Consider the following 14,959-nt stretch of genomic DNA (forward strand, 5'->3'; position numbering starts at 1 on the left):
TCAGACACTTCAGCACAAAGAAACTTTGACGGTCATCCTTTGTCTCTTTTACTGACATATATGGTGAAGCTAGAGAAAAAAACATCATTTTTCTTGTAAGTACTAGCTTAAATGTTTTGTATCCCCTTATATACTTACCTCAAACTGATCCTATTCATATTTGTGGCTTAGTTTTGAAGTATATGACTAAAATGAATTATTAGCCAGATACTTTAACAAAAAGTTCTTTTGAGGGTCATACTTTGTCTTCTTTGTGGCGAAGCTAGAGAAAAAAACATCATTTTTCTTGTAAGTAAAGGCTTAAATGAAGTGTATTCTCAAATATACTTAGCTCAAATTGATCCCTTTCATCTTTGTGGCTCAATTTTGAAGTATGTGGCTAATATTTATTAATAGTCAGATGCTTAAACACAAAGTTCTTTTGATGCTCATCCTTTATCTCCTTTGTGTTGAAGTTAGAGAAAAAAAAAACATGTCTCGTAAGCAAAGGCTTAAATGAACTGTATTCTCAAATATACTTACCTCAAATCGATCCCTTTCATCTTTGTGGCTCAGTTTTGAAGTATATGACTAATTTGTATTATTATTCGGGTATATCAGTACAAAGTTTCTTTGACGCTTATCCTTTGTTTTCTTTATTGACGTCTATTTTGAAGCTAGAGCAAAATATCAGTTTTCTTGTAAATAACAGCTTACAGGAAATGTACTCTCAAATATGCTTACCTCAAATTGATGCTTTTCATCTTTGTGGCTCAGTTTTGGTTAATGTGACTAATATGTATTATTAGTCTGATACTTCAATATAAAGTCATTTTGATGATCATTCTTTGTCTTTTTTGTTGGCATATATAGTGAAGCTAGAGAAAAAAACCATAATTTTTCTTCTGATTTACAGCTTGCAGGAACTTCTCTCAAATATACTTACCTCCAATTGATCCTTTTCATCTTTGTGGCTCAATTTTGAAGTATATGAATAATATTTATCATTAGTCTGATGCATCAACAAAAAGTTGTTTTGATGCTCATCCTTTGTCTTCTTTGTATGCATATATGGTGAAGCTAAAGAAAAAAACTTCATTTTTCTTGTAAGGAAAGGCTTAAATGAACTGTATTCTCAAACTGATCCTTTACACTTACACTTACCTCAAATTGATCCTTATCGTCGTTGTTGCTCAATTTTAAAGTATATGACTAATATTTATTATCAGTCAGATACATCAACAAAAAGTTGCCTTGCTACTCATCCTTTGTCTTCATTGTCGGCATATATGGTGAAGCTAGAGAAAAAAGCTTAGTTTTTTTTGTAAGGAAATGCTTACATGAACAGCATTACCTGTATATTCTGCAAGTTGATCATTTTTGTCTTTGTGGCTCAATTTTGAAGTATATGACTAATATTTATTAACAGTCAGATGCATCAACAAAAAGTTGCCTTGATGCTCATCCTTTATCTTCTTTGTCGGCATATATGGTGAACCTAGAGAAAAAAACTTGTTTTTTGTAAGAAGATGCTTACTTGAACAGCATTACCTGTATATACTGCAAGTTGATCCTTTTTGTCTTTGTGGCTCAATTTTGAAGTATATGACTAATATTTATTATCAGTCAGATACATAAAAAAAAAGTTGCTTTGATGCTCATTCTCTTTCTTCTTTGTTGGCATATATGAAGAAGCTAGAGAAAAGAAAAACTTCGTTTTCTCTTGTAAGAAAAACTTCAATTTTCTCTTGTAAGAAAATTGATCCTTTTCATCTTTGTTGGCATATGTGAAGAAGCTAGAGAAAAAACTTAGTTTTTTCTTGAAAGGAAAAGCTTACATGAAGTGTATTCCCAAATACACTTACCTCAGATTGATCCTTTTCATCTCTGTGCCTCAATTTGATGTATATAACTAATATTTATCATCAGTCAGATACATCAACAAAAAGTTACTTTGATGGTCATCCTTTGTGTTCTTTGTTGGCATATACGAAGAAGCTAGAGAGAAAAAACTTCGTTTTTTCTTGAAAGGAAAGGCTTACATGAACTGTATTCTCAAACACACTTACCTTAAATTGATCCTTTTCATCTTTGTGGCTAAATTTTAAAGCATACGACTAATATTTATTATCAGTCAGATACACCAATAAAAAGTTGCTTTGATGCTCATCCTATGTCTTCTTTGTCGGCATATATGATGAATCTAGAGAGAAAAAACTTCGTTTTTTCTTGTAAGGAAAGGCTTACATGAACTGCAGTACCAAAAAAACTTACCTTAAATTCATCCTTTTCATCTTTGTGGCTCAGTTTTGAAGTTTATCTTTGTGGCTCAGTTTTGAAGTTTATGACTAATATTTATCATCCGTCAGATTGATCAATAAAAAGTTGCTTTGATACTCATCTTATGTCTTCTTCGTCGGCATATATGGTGAACCTAGAGAAAGGAAAGGCTTACATGAACTGTATTCTCAAAAAAATTACCTTAAATTCATCTTTTTAATCTTTGTGGCTCAGTTTTGAAGTTTATGACTAATATTTATCATTTGTCAGATTCATCAACAAAAAGTTGCTTTGATGCTCATCCTTTGTCTTCTATGTTGACATATCTGAAGAAGCTAGAAAAAAAAAAATTTTCTTGTAAGAAAAGGCTTACATGGACTGTATACACTTACCTCAAATTCATCCTTATCATCTTTGTTGCTCAATTTTAAAGTATACGACTAATATTTATTATCAGTCAGATACATCAACACAAAGTTGCCCCGATTATCATCCTTTTTCTTCTTTGTGGGCATATGTGGTGAAGCTAGAGACTCAAAACTGTGTTTTTTCTTGTAAGGAAAGGTTTTCATGAACTGTATTTTCAAATACACCTACCTAAAACTGATCCTTTTCGTCTTTGTGGCTCAATTTTTCTTGAAAGGGAAGGCTTACATGAACTGTATTCTCAAATACACTTACCTCAGATTGATCCTTTCCATCTTTGTTGCTCAATTTTAAAGTACATTACTAATATTTACTATCAATCATATACATCAAAGAAAAATTTGCCTTGATGTTTATCCCTTGTATTTTTTGTTGGCATATATGATGAAGCTAGAGAAAAATAAACTTAGTTTTTTTCATGTAAGAAAAAGGCTTAGATGAACTGTATTTTCATATACACTTACCTCAAATTGTTCCTTTTCATCTTTGTAGCTTGTCAGTCAGATACATCAACAAAAAGTGGCTTTGATGCTCATCCTTTGTCTTCTTTGCCAGCATATAGGTGAAGCTAGAGAAAAAACTTTATTATCAGTCATATACATCAAAAAAGTTGCTTTGATGCTCATCCTTTGATTTTTTTGTTGGTATATATGAAGAAGCTAGAGAAAGAAACTTCGTTTTTTCTTGAAAGGGAAGGCTTACATGAACTGTATTCTCAGATACATTTACCTCAAATTGATACTTTTCATCTTTGTGGCTCAATTTTGAAGCATATGACTAATGTTTATTATCAGTCTGATAAATCAACAAAAAGTTGCTTTGATGCTCATCCTTGTCTTCTTTGTTGGCATACATGAAGAACCTAGAGAAAAAAACTTTGATTTTTCTTGTTAGGAAAGGCTTACATGAGCTGTATTCTTAAATTTACTTACCCCAATTGGATGCTTTTCGTCTTTGTGGCTCATTTTTGAAGTATACGACTAATATTTATTATCAGTCAGATGCATCTACAAAGAGCTGCTTTGATGCTCATCCTTTGTGTTCTTTGTTGGCATATATGAAGAAGCTAGAGAAAAAAAAATCGTTTTTCTTGTAAGAAAAGGCTTACATGGACTGTATTCTCAAATACACTTACCTTAAATTCATCCTTATCGTCGTTGTTGCTCAATTTTAAAGTATATGAATAATATTTATTATCAGTCAGATACATCAACAAAAAGTTGCCTTGCTACTCATCCTTTGTCTTCTTTGTCGGCATATATGGTGAAGCTAGAGAAAAAAGCTTAGTTTTTTTCGTAAGGAAATGCTTACATGAACAGCATTACCTCTATATTCTGGAAGTTGATCATTTTTGTCTTTGTGGCTCAATTTTGAAGTATATGACTAATATTTATTATCAGTCAGATACATCAACAAAAAGTTGCCTTGATGCTCATCCTTTTATCTTCTTTGTCGGTATATATGGTAAAGCTAGAGAAAAAAACTGATTTTTTTTGCAAGGAAATGCTTACTTAAACTCTATTCTCAAACACACTTACCTCAAATTGATCTTTTTCATCTTTGTGGCTCAATTTTAAAGTATATGACTAATATTTGTTATCAGTCAGATACACCTAGGGAAAAAACTTCCGATAGGTTCTTTTGAACTGTATTCTCAAATACACTTACCTTAAATTGATCCTTTTCATCTATGTGGCTCAACTTCGAAGTATATTACTAATATTCATTATCAGTCAGATACACAAGAAAGAAGTTGCTTTGATGCTCATCCTTTTTCTTCTTTGTTGGCATATATGAAAAAGCTACTGAAAAAAACTTCGTTTCTTTTGAAAGGAAAAGCTTACATGAACTGTATTCCCAAATACACTTACCTCAAATTGATTCTTTTCATCTTTGAGGCTCAATTTTGTAGTATATGACTAATATTTATCATCAGTCAGATACTTCAAAAAAAAAGTTGTTTTGATGCTCAGCCTTTGTCTTCTTTGTTGGCATATATGAAGAAGCTAGAGAAACAAACTTCGTTTTTTCTTGAAAGGAAAGGCTTACTTAAACTGTATTCTCAAACACACTTACCTCAAATTGATCTTTTAAATCTTTGTGGCCCAATTTTAACTAATATTTATTATCAGTCAGATACACATAGAGAAAAAACTTCATTTTTTCTTGTAAGGAAAGGCTTATATGAACTGTATTCTCAAATACACTTACCTTAAATTTCATCCTTTTTATCTTTTTGGGTCAATTTTGAAGTATATGACTAATATTTACTATCAATCATATACATCAACGAAAAAGTTGCATTGATGCTCATCCTTTGTCTTCTTTGTGGCATATATTATGAAGCTAGAGAAAAAGACTTGCATGAACTGTATTCTCAAATATACTTACCTCAAATTGGGCCTTTTCTTCTTCGTGGTTCAGTTTTAAAGTATATGACCAATTTGTATTATTAGTCAGATACTTCAACATAAAGTTCATTTGATGCTCATCCTTTATCTTCTTTGTTGGCATATATGGTGAAGCTAGAGAGAAAAAAACATCATTTTTCTTGAACGTAAAGGCTTAAATTAATTGTTTTCTCAAATATACTCACCTCAAATTGATCGTTTTCATCTTTGTGATTCGATTTTGAAGTATATGAATAATTTGTATTGTTAATCAGATACTTCATCATAAAGTTCTTTTGATGCTCACCATTTGTCTTTTTTGTTGGCATGTATAGTGAACCTATAAAAAAAATGTCTTTCTTCGAAGTTGAGACCTAAATGAATTTCCATATATACTTACCTTAAATTAATCTTTTTCATCTTTGTAGATACCAAAGTTCCTCTTTACACAAAGTTCTATTCTCCTCAAATTAATCTTTTTCGTATTTGTGGCTCAATTTTGAAGTATATTTTTAATATATGTTCTTGGTCAGATACTTTAACACACAGTTCCTTCAACGCTGATCCTTGTTGGACGTTGGCATATATCTTGAACCTAGAAGAAAAGGAAAAGTTTTCCTTTTAACTAAAGGCTTAAACGAACTGTTTTATCAAATATACTTGAACCCTTTTTGACCCTTCAAAATGAACCTTTTCGTATTTGTGGTTCAAGCTTCAAGATGCTACTAATGTTAATTATTGGTCAGATACCTGACACAAAGTTTATTTGACCTTCATCCTTTGTCTTCTTTGTTAGCATATATGGTGTACCTAGAAATAAAACAACAATGTTTAGCTTGTAAGTAAAGGCTTAAATGAACTGTCTTATCAAATATATTTAACTTAAATTTATCTTTTTTGTCTTTTTGGATTAATTTTGAAGTATACGACTAATATGTATTATTTTTCAGATACCTCAATACAACGTTCCTTTGACGCTCATCTTTTTTTTTATTTATTGACATAAACGGTGAATCTAGAAAAAAAGTTTTTCTTGCAAGTAAAGACTTAAATGAATTGCATTATCAAATATAGGCTACTTACCATAAATTGATCCTTTTCATCTTTGTGGATATGTTTTTAAAATAATTGACTAGTATGTATTATACTTCAATTCAAAGTTCCTTTGACACTCATCCTTTTTCTTCTTTTTTGGCCATTTTCATATAAGTATAAAGGCTTTAATGAATCTTATTACAAAACTTATTTACCTGAAACTAATTCTTTTCACCTTCTTTGCTTCATTTTGAAGTAGGTGACTAATATGCATAATTTGTTGGTAAGTCTAATAATAAAAAATTATAATAATAAGAATAAAAAATAATAAGAATAAAACATTCTTTTGAGGCTCATCTATTTTCGTCTTGTAGTAAAGTGCGTTTAAGCTGTAGCAAAATAAGGTTATATTGGCCCTCCTAGCTGTCACTAGCTGGTATAACGAAGGTTTGGGTTGGTACCTTTTTACGCCCTTTATAGGGGGTATTATTACGGTCCTAAGGTAAGTAAACTTTGGTAGCGTGCCTTAGGACTTGGCCTGACTAATTTTCTCGGGCGTACCGACTGGTGTTAATCTAGAGATTAAACTAACGTTGTAGAGAGGTTTGGTATAATACAATAACGTTTATTATGCATTAAAGTAGACAAGTAAGGCACTATCATCTAATACAAATAATAATTAAATCGTATACACTCAGAGTTCCCAAAACGATCAAAAAATCCAGAGGTCATACAAAGTAATTTAAAGAGAGAGCGCGAGAGAGAGCCCTTGTCGCAAAAACTGGCATATAGATATTTTTTGCCCCGACCACACATCCTGTTTTAAAACAAGGAAGTGGTATTACAAATTTCCCGTATCTTCACCGCCATTCCGTCAGCTCTTAGTTTGGAGGTAAATTTTAAAACTTTTTATCTAGAACCCACTTATTTGCGTTGTTACATTTTTAAATACTTTTACTAAAATCAATTTATTAAACTTAAAATGTCAAGTTATTACAGTCTTTGCTAACTTATCTGGTAAACTTAGGGAACAATTTTTTAAAACTTATATTAAAATTATAATTATAATTACTCGCCCGAAAACGATCCTTCTTCATCTTCTTGGGTTGATCTTGATGCAATTTTCTAACATTTGCTATTATACTTATACTTTAAAAATTACCGCTTTTAATTTACCACTACAAATATTCAAACAGTACACTCATTCTCGTACCGAAAATTGAGTTTTGATCTGCTGTGGAATGCATAGATCAATTCCCTTGGTCTCAGTACTAGACTTTTTTCTCGTGAAAGCTTTTAAAAAACTAAATTGAACAATGTTTTGTTTCTCTATATACACTTATCATGACGTCACTCCGTTTAAAGTTATGACGTCATATGAATAAAGAAGATGACTTCACCTCTTCTCTGACACTGGAAATTTCTATACAGGAAAGCCGAAAATATTTATCAGAATAACTACATTTGCCACTTTAAACTTAATTTTACTATTCTTTAACGGCATTTTTTATCATAATTTTTCCTTTTCATCCTATTTTATACTAACAAATAGAACATTGATTCCTAAATGAAGTATTTAAATTAGAGATTGATAATTTTGAAGCAACATTTTGAGCTTATGAGTCAATAAATAATTTAACTATGAGTTTTAAATTTAATAGAATAATACAACAAAATAAGTTAAACATATAGTAAATAAAATATTAATAAAAATGAACTAAATAAATAAAGGGTATAGAATAGTTTAAAGAATCATTTAATTTTATAATAATTTGTTTCTGGATAGAAATGTGTTAAAAAGGAAACAATTTTGGATGAACAATTACTGCATATCAGACTAATGAAGCTAGATTGATTATCTAAATGCAATTATGTTAATTCCAAGGAGTCTCAAGAATGTTTAAATTTTAAATATTATTATGATAAATAAGAAACTTCTTAAAATATAATTTGTTTTTTATAAACCACAAATGACATTTTGGCCTTCAGAGGGTTTAGGGGGGTAAACAACAAGTAGAACAATAGGAAAATTTATAAGACAGTGGAATGCAACTTTTAATGAATGTCGAGCAAAAAACGAAACATTTTTTGGCCTATCTTGAGCTGCCTTGGGGCAATACAAAATCAATTTTTCAAAATATTTTTTCTTCTTGGGGTTGTTTTCCTAGTAAGTTGCGAGCCATGAGATAAAAACGAATTCAACTCTCAATGCCTCAGGTTTGAAGTAACAAGGCCAGTGAAAATTGAATGTGATTGTTTGGATTAGTTAATTAAAACTTCCGCAATTGAATGCATCTTAAAAAAAAATCAGGAATTATTGGGAATTCATTTCTTGATGTAAAAGACCTTCATTTGTAGTTATGCAGTTTTTGGCAATAGCTGGTGCCAAATCTAAAAGAATTGTTGGTAAAATATCAGCAAAAAAAATCCGTAGAAAACGTGGTATTAAACAGCCTAAGATGGCGCTTTCCTTTATAGGTGTAGTTTTTACTACGAATCGACAGATTTTATTTTTAAAGATGATAAGCGTCGTCAAATTTAAACTAAAACTAATTTCAATTATTCATCTTCACGGTTCAATATTGCAAGACTGACGAAGATGTGATAATGCACTTAAAACTCCAATTGGTCAAGGGTAACGAGTTTTTTCTCCCATTCCAAGGCCTTCTAACGCCCTTCCCTGTGCCAACAAAATGCTTGGTCTTCTTACCCCAACTTACCCCATCCTTGTGTACTGGTGTCCTCTTTGACAAACAACTTTTGGATATAATTTTTGAGCTGCTCATTTTTTGTCCCTTTTAGGAACCATTTTTGGGGGAACCATGCCCTTAAACTAATTTTTGTATTAGCTTCTTCTTGGCCTTGGGATTTGCAACTACAAGTTTGAAACTGATCCAGTGCTACAAGGTTTGAGATCATCTATGGTCTACCTAACCCTTCCAGCCCAAGCCAAAATCTGTGGTTCCCTTAGCCCGGGCAACAATCCTTGAACATTTTGAACCAGTCGAAAAAAATCGGCCTTTATTTGAACCGCAAAACTGAGGGGATTCGTGCCTTCAAAGTATTTTAGAATTGAATCTGCTTGGCTAGGGCGATTTTCAGGCCATCCAAGATATTTTTTTTTTATCCAAATTTCTGGGGGCCAGGGAACCTAACCTAATTTTTTGTGCACTAAGGTTCCCTTTGCCATACGAGTGTAAGTTTCAAGTTGTTCAAAAAATATATTGACCTTTTTCTGGGAGAACTAATGTTTTCTATGTTTTTTCTTTCTTTTATGCATCTGGATTCTATTGGATGCTAGAAAATAAGGATACAAGAAGCTAGATCATGGCAAATCAAAAATATAGGCATTGTAGACCACCCTATTGGTTTTCTTAATAATTTGTCAAAAGGCCCGAGTCTCTGCACGATTGAGAAAATACCCACGTATGCTATTAGGTCAAAGAATTTTGACTGGCTTAAATTGAATTCGTTCATTCATTTATAAGTTGTTTGACTAGCCATGTATATTTATTTTTGCAAGATCGGCGGGTTGTGGCTCCTAATATTTTTTTTTTTCATGTAAAAATTTACCTTTCATGTCTTACATTACCAATGATATCAACATAAAGACATTTTTTTTGCCCCTAGGACCCATCTTAGGTCTTCATACCTGAATAAGGTATTTCAAAAGAGAAGAAGATTTTATGTTTGTTTGTTTCACAATTATTAAGTCTCTAGGGTACAAGGCCGCATTTATCCCTGGGGGGGGGGGTCAAGTCTTGAAAGTTTGACCTCCCCCCTGAAATGTTTGTCCGACTTGTAAAAACTTAAAAAGGGCAAATAGATTAATTTTTGATGTGTTTTTAAAAGTTTTTTCCCCCCTTCCGAAAAATAACCTCCCCGAATAAAATTCATGGATACTGCCCTGCTTGTGTAGTATCATATTTTCATCAGTGTTGCTACGTCGAATCGCGGAGAAAAGTAATCAAAATAATTAGTTACATTTGGTAACGCTATTCGTACCTAAAAATTCAAACATTGCCAGTGTGAAGATTCTTAAAGATATCTACACCTTCAGAAGAAAGCTATGACTTTTTCAACGACTTCTTATATCTTCTTATGCCTAACTGAATATAATTTTTTTTTATTAAAAATTGAATCATTGATTCCTAACTTTTAAGATTTATATGGATGTGGAAGTTTCGAGTTAACCCCTTAAACAATCAGACTTCTTTTTCACTGTCCTTGGTACTTCAAGCTAGGTCCAGACTGGAGTTTCATGTAGACCACAGCCGTTCCTACAGTTGATTGTGCCCGGGTAAAAATTAATTAAAGCGCCTCCCCGACTCCCGACTCAAATATAAGCAGAGAAGCTGAATCACAGTGAACAATTTGATCAAAGTGGAAAATCCTCCCAGGTGCAATGCCCCCCAGCCACAGCTCCTCTAGCTGCGGCACCTGGGGCAGCTGATCCGGCTGCTCCCTCATCCCTTTAAACGGCTCTGAACCAATATTCGACTTGCTTCCGTTCGGAATCAAAATAGAAAAATCTGGTTCTCGGCAGAAAAATTGTGCTGACAAAAAATTCCTGTTTGTGTACTGTTAAGGAATCTATAATTGATATTTAGGTACTTAAAGGTATGCTCTTTTCTTCTTTTTTTTCTTATAGATCACTTATATTGAGTAATCTCTTTAATTTCTTTTTTAACACCTCTGTAACGCCGTAAAAACACAATGAATGTTTTATTTATTCTCTGGCCTCTTTTTTTTCAGAAATTGAGCGAGACTTTAAAGAGCAACTAGACAGCTTAATGGAAACCCTTCTCACTCCATCGAACATAGTAGTGAAAGAAATTAGTGGCGTGAAAATACGCACCAAAGACCTTTTACATTACTTTAAATCTTATATGAGCATTTATAGAGGTGGTGAGCTCCCTGAGCCAAAGACCATGCTCGAAGCAACCGCGGAGGCTAATAATCTTAGTTGCTTAGCATCTGCAAAGGATATGTACAGCAATGAAATGGAAAATTTATGTGGTGCCTCTAGGCCCTATATTGCTTCTGGTACTTTAGAGAGGGAACATCTGAAACATAAAGATGGTGCTATAAAACTTTTTACCAATAAGAGGAAGATGGGAGGTGCTGAGTTTTCTGAAAAATACAGGCTGAAACTCGAAGAGGTGTGTATAATTTAGTGTTTTTTTTGTTAGTAAACGCATGTCATCTATTAATGAATGCTTTTAAAATCTATGTGGGTTGTGGCCCAAAGATCCCGTGTAGGGACAACGAGGTTAGATATTTAGAAAGGAGACTAAATGTTATCAGAAAAAGTTATAATTCTGAAGTATGAGAATTACGAAGTCGTTAACTTGTTTCAATCTAATACTGAAAAGATTGAATAGATTTTGGCTTTGTTTGCCTTTCTGTTCTTTGGAAAAGTGAAAAAAGTTGGTGTATTCTTGGTTTTGTCTATTTTTCTTTTTATTAAAAAATATTTAACTTTTAGCATGAAACGTAGGGTGACTCCGGTCCGGGTTAGGATATTAGGCCGTATAAATTATTAATTAAAAAGAGCAACTTTTTCTGCATATATATAAGTGCAGCTACGAGTTTGACCTCGACTGATCTTACTGAAATAACGTTTTGCGCTATTTGTTCTTTGTGGAGGAGGGTTTTGGGAACTTTTAAGGCATTTTGTACTTTTTTTTCATGTGCACTGTTGGAGTAACATGCAAACGAAATGTCATATGGGGCTGGTGGGAGATTTGTCTTCTAACGTCGGTCTGTATTTCCTGTTTTTTTTTTGTTTGTTTTTTTCTTGGGGGGGGGGGATTGAGGAATAACAGTCACTTGAGTTGACGAGTGCTTATTTTAGATTAGTTCAACTGCTAGCATTCGTCTGATAATGTTTGGGAGAGACCATTGTTGTCATAAATATGGTGTTTTTGGCCCAAATATTCAATCTATAGATTCTTTGACAAACATTTGAACAGCGATGAAAAAATCACATGTTTAAATTCTATAGTTAAAAAAATAAAGACGTTATTTCGTATTGTATTGATTGCAATATTCATTTTGTCTGCAGCTTCTGGGCGGAGTAGATAAGATAACTTTATTTAACAAACAAATTACATTAATAAATTATTTTATAAACTGGCCAACGGGGTGCAGGGCTCGATGTGTCGGCCAAAAAAAAAAAAAAAAAAAAAAAATTGTTATTTTTATTACTTTTGTAGTTTTGTTACTTTTCAGACCTTTTACTTATGAAACTCAAATTTTCTTGATAAATTTTAGGTTGTATTAAATGAAAAATGACGGAAGCTTTCTGTCCCATGGAAAAATTGTAAACTTAAGTTTTGTCCTTTTTTAAACACGCGCAATCAATCGCTTTTTATTGCCAACCCATTGGCAATCGTTCTGGTTGAACAGTAATTCTATTTAATGATATCTAATAGTCAAGTCTCGGAGAAATTGCAACATAATTTTTTTTTACACCAAAATATTTAGATAAATCCGCCAAAATCCCCCTTGCACAAGTGTCCCAAATTTGCCCTTGAAGGGGGAAATCGATTTTTATGTTTATTAATATTTTGGAGTTTAAATAACCATTTCCTATCAAATCAAGTCTGACTCCAAAACTGACTCCAAATCTGATTTCAGGTTTCCATTTTTTGGTATCCTTGTGCCCATTTCCACTCTAAAAGGACGAAGGGGGGGGGGGGGGGGGTTAAAACTCAGAATTAAGAGGTTGTCGTATTTTTTGATCGTTTCCAATGAATTGAATGGTGGCGAATTCGAAAGTATAGTTAGAAAACTTGATTTTACGTAGTCAAGTACCTGATCTTACCTAAAACAGTTTTGAAAATTGACCTTTATGAACTAGTTATTTTAATCATTTTTGGTCGATTCACGATTTCCTATTAACCTATGAATGGCGCCTTAGAATATGAGTCTCAAACAGTGTAATTTCAAACCAGTATTATAGAATCCCCTCCCGCCTCCATTTTGTGGTTTCCATTCCTTAGTGCCTTTCTATAGCTTATCTAATCACTGGAGCTATCTACCACAGTACTTGCCTCCACCAAATAAACGGAAGGGAAGACCGTGTGATGGTGCAAGGAAAGTCGCTCTCGAAGAAGTGCTTCAGTTTTATGCCCACAGTGAAGAGCCTGCACCTCTGACGGTTATTTTAACAAAGATGGTTCATATTCTATCTGAAAGTCACTGTGATAGTTCGGCCTACAGCTTTCGTCAAGCCAAGGATTTGCTAGTCAGTTAGTACGGCGAACAAGTAGTTCTGTCTGATTCAAACAAGAAAGAGACACTCGTAACATTTAGAGATACGGTTAACAGGATATTTAGAGAATTTTACCTAGAGGTTAAAGTAGATAGTTAAAACAGAGGAAGGGATCAGCCCATTAAAGTTGTTGAAATAAGAAGTGAAATCAAATCCATTACGACAAGAAACGATTCCTACAAATTTCTTAATGAATTATCGTCAGTAGAGAAGTGTTTGAACTTCTTGTGCCCATCTCTTTGTCTACTGTTTTCATCGATTTCGGGCGACTCGCCTCTTCTAATATCTTCTGTCGGACATGCTGTATTGCAGGCATGTAGACCACGGAGTTTATTGTCTCCTGTACAAATAGGACTGCCTTCGCAGCTGCATCAACATTTTTCATCCCAATTTTTACTTGAAACGCCGTACAATCTCGACTTCTGCTCTTCGTACTCAGAAGTAAAAAAATTTGAAAGATGTGCAGCAGTAAATCAAACGGTGTTGGAAGAGTCCGAAGAGAAAGCACATTTTTATCAGTATGTAGGAGACAATGTCGATCGTAATATTGCTACTATCGACGGCCTAAATACCTTTCATGGAATGGGACTAATTGAAGTGTCTACACCTGAGTTGCCGGCAACGGAGCTTTCAGTACCGAGGAAAAAAGTAAGTGAAGATGAGTTGAAGTGATGAGTGGGTATCATGCCATTCTACATTTTCCAAAAACCCGCCAAGTCGCAACCAAGGACATTTGTTTGCTTGACAAGCAGTAGTGACACTCGTGACAATGGATGGAAGATTGAAACGCTCTGGCGCACCTCTGGCTTTTTCAAAAGCTCATATATGAGCTGGTCGACCTTTATGTGGTCAATACACCAAAAGTTACATTATTCGGGAAAGTGGAATATTCGTTTTTTGCCAATGATTAACCACAACCCAAGCGATATCTCCTGTGTTTATTCTACCCTTATGCATGCTAATGAGTGCGCTAGTTGAGCTGGAAAAACTAGTCATTACCTTTGACCAACCGCATTACTAAAAGACAAAGTGTATCATCGATGCAGAGCCTGCCAAAAGTGCTTTAAGAAATGTTTTTGTTGTTCTAGGTGAATTTCAGACCCGCATCAGTTTCCTAGGAGCCATTGTGTTCCTTATAGCTGACTCGGGACTTTTGGAAATCATAATTCAAGTATACGCACCTAATACTGGGCGAAGTATATTACCAGGAAAAGCTGTCTCTCATGCTGTGCGAGGCCACGGTATGTTGGAGATAGCCATTTATGTGAACCTTTTATCATCAGAACTGAATAGCAGAATTTTTGACGGTAATGATATGCTACCAGAACCCCTCGAAGAGGGAAAACAGGCGTACGAGTCGCTCCTTGAGGGAGATACCATTGACAAAGCACAGGGGTTGGAAGCAGTAGAGCTCATTCATGAAATGTTTCATAGTGAAAAATAATGATTATCCGAGTCCCGAACTGCCCGTGCTTCCGGCCAAAATCTTTACACGAAGTCTACTTGGCTGTTCGTACAGTCAACTTTTCAATTGAGGAAAGACAATCCAGAGTAGTACACAATGTTACAG

General features: G+C 33.7%; 1 protein-coding gene across 3 annotated transcripts in view; it reads left to right on the plus strand.

Moving 5' to 3' along the window:
* LOC148951546 (atlastin-like) overlaps positions 1 to 14,959 on the plus strand; it is a 121,688-nt gene that overhangs the window by 84,903 nt on the left and 21,826 nt on the right. For all 3 annotated transcript variants that reach the window (XM_089091068.1, XM_089091070.1, XM_089091069.1), the window contains exon 6: positions 10,866 to 11,272. In XM_089091068.1, coding sequence (XP_088947194.1) covers positions 10,866 to 11,272 — 407 coding nt within the window. The remainder of the gene's footprint in view (positions 1 to 10,865; positions 11,273 to 14,959) is intronic.

Source organism: Artemia sp. Qi Xiang Cuo, chromosome 6 (genome assembly GCF_049724085.1).
Source record: "Artemia sp. Qi Xiang Cuo chromosome 6, ASM4972408v1, whole genome shotgun sequence".
Lineage (NCBI taxonomy): Eukaryota > Metazoa > Arthropoda > Branchiopoda > Anostraca > Artemiidae > Artemia > Artemia sp. Qi Xiang Cuo.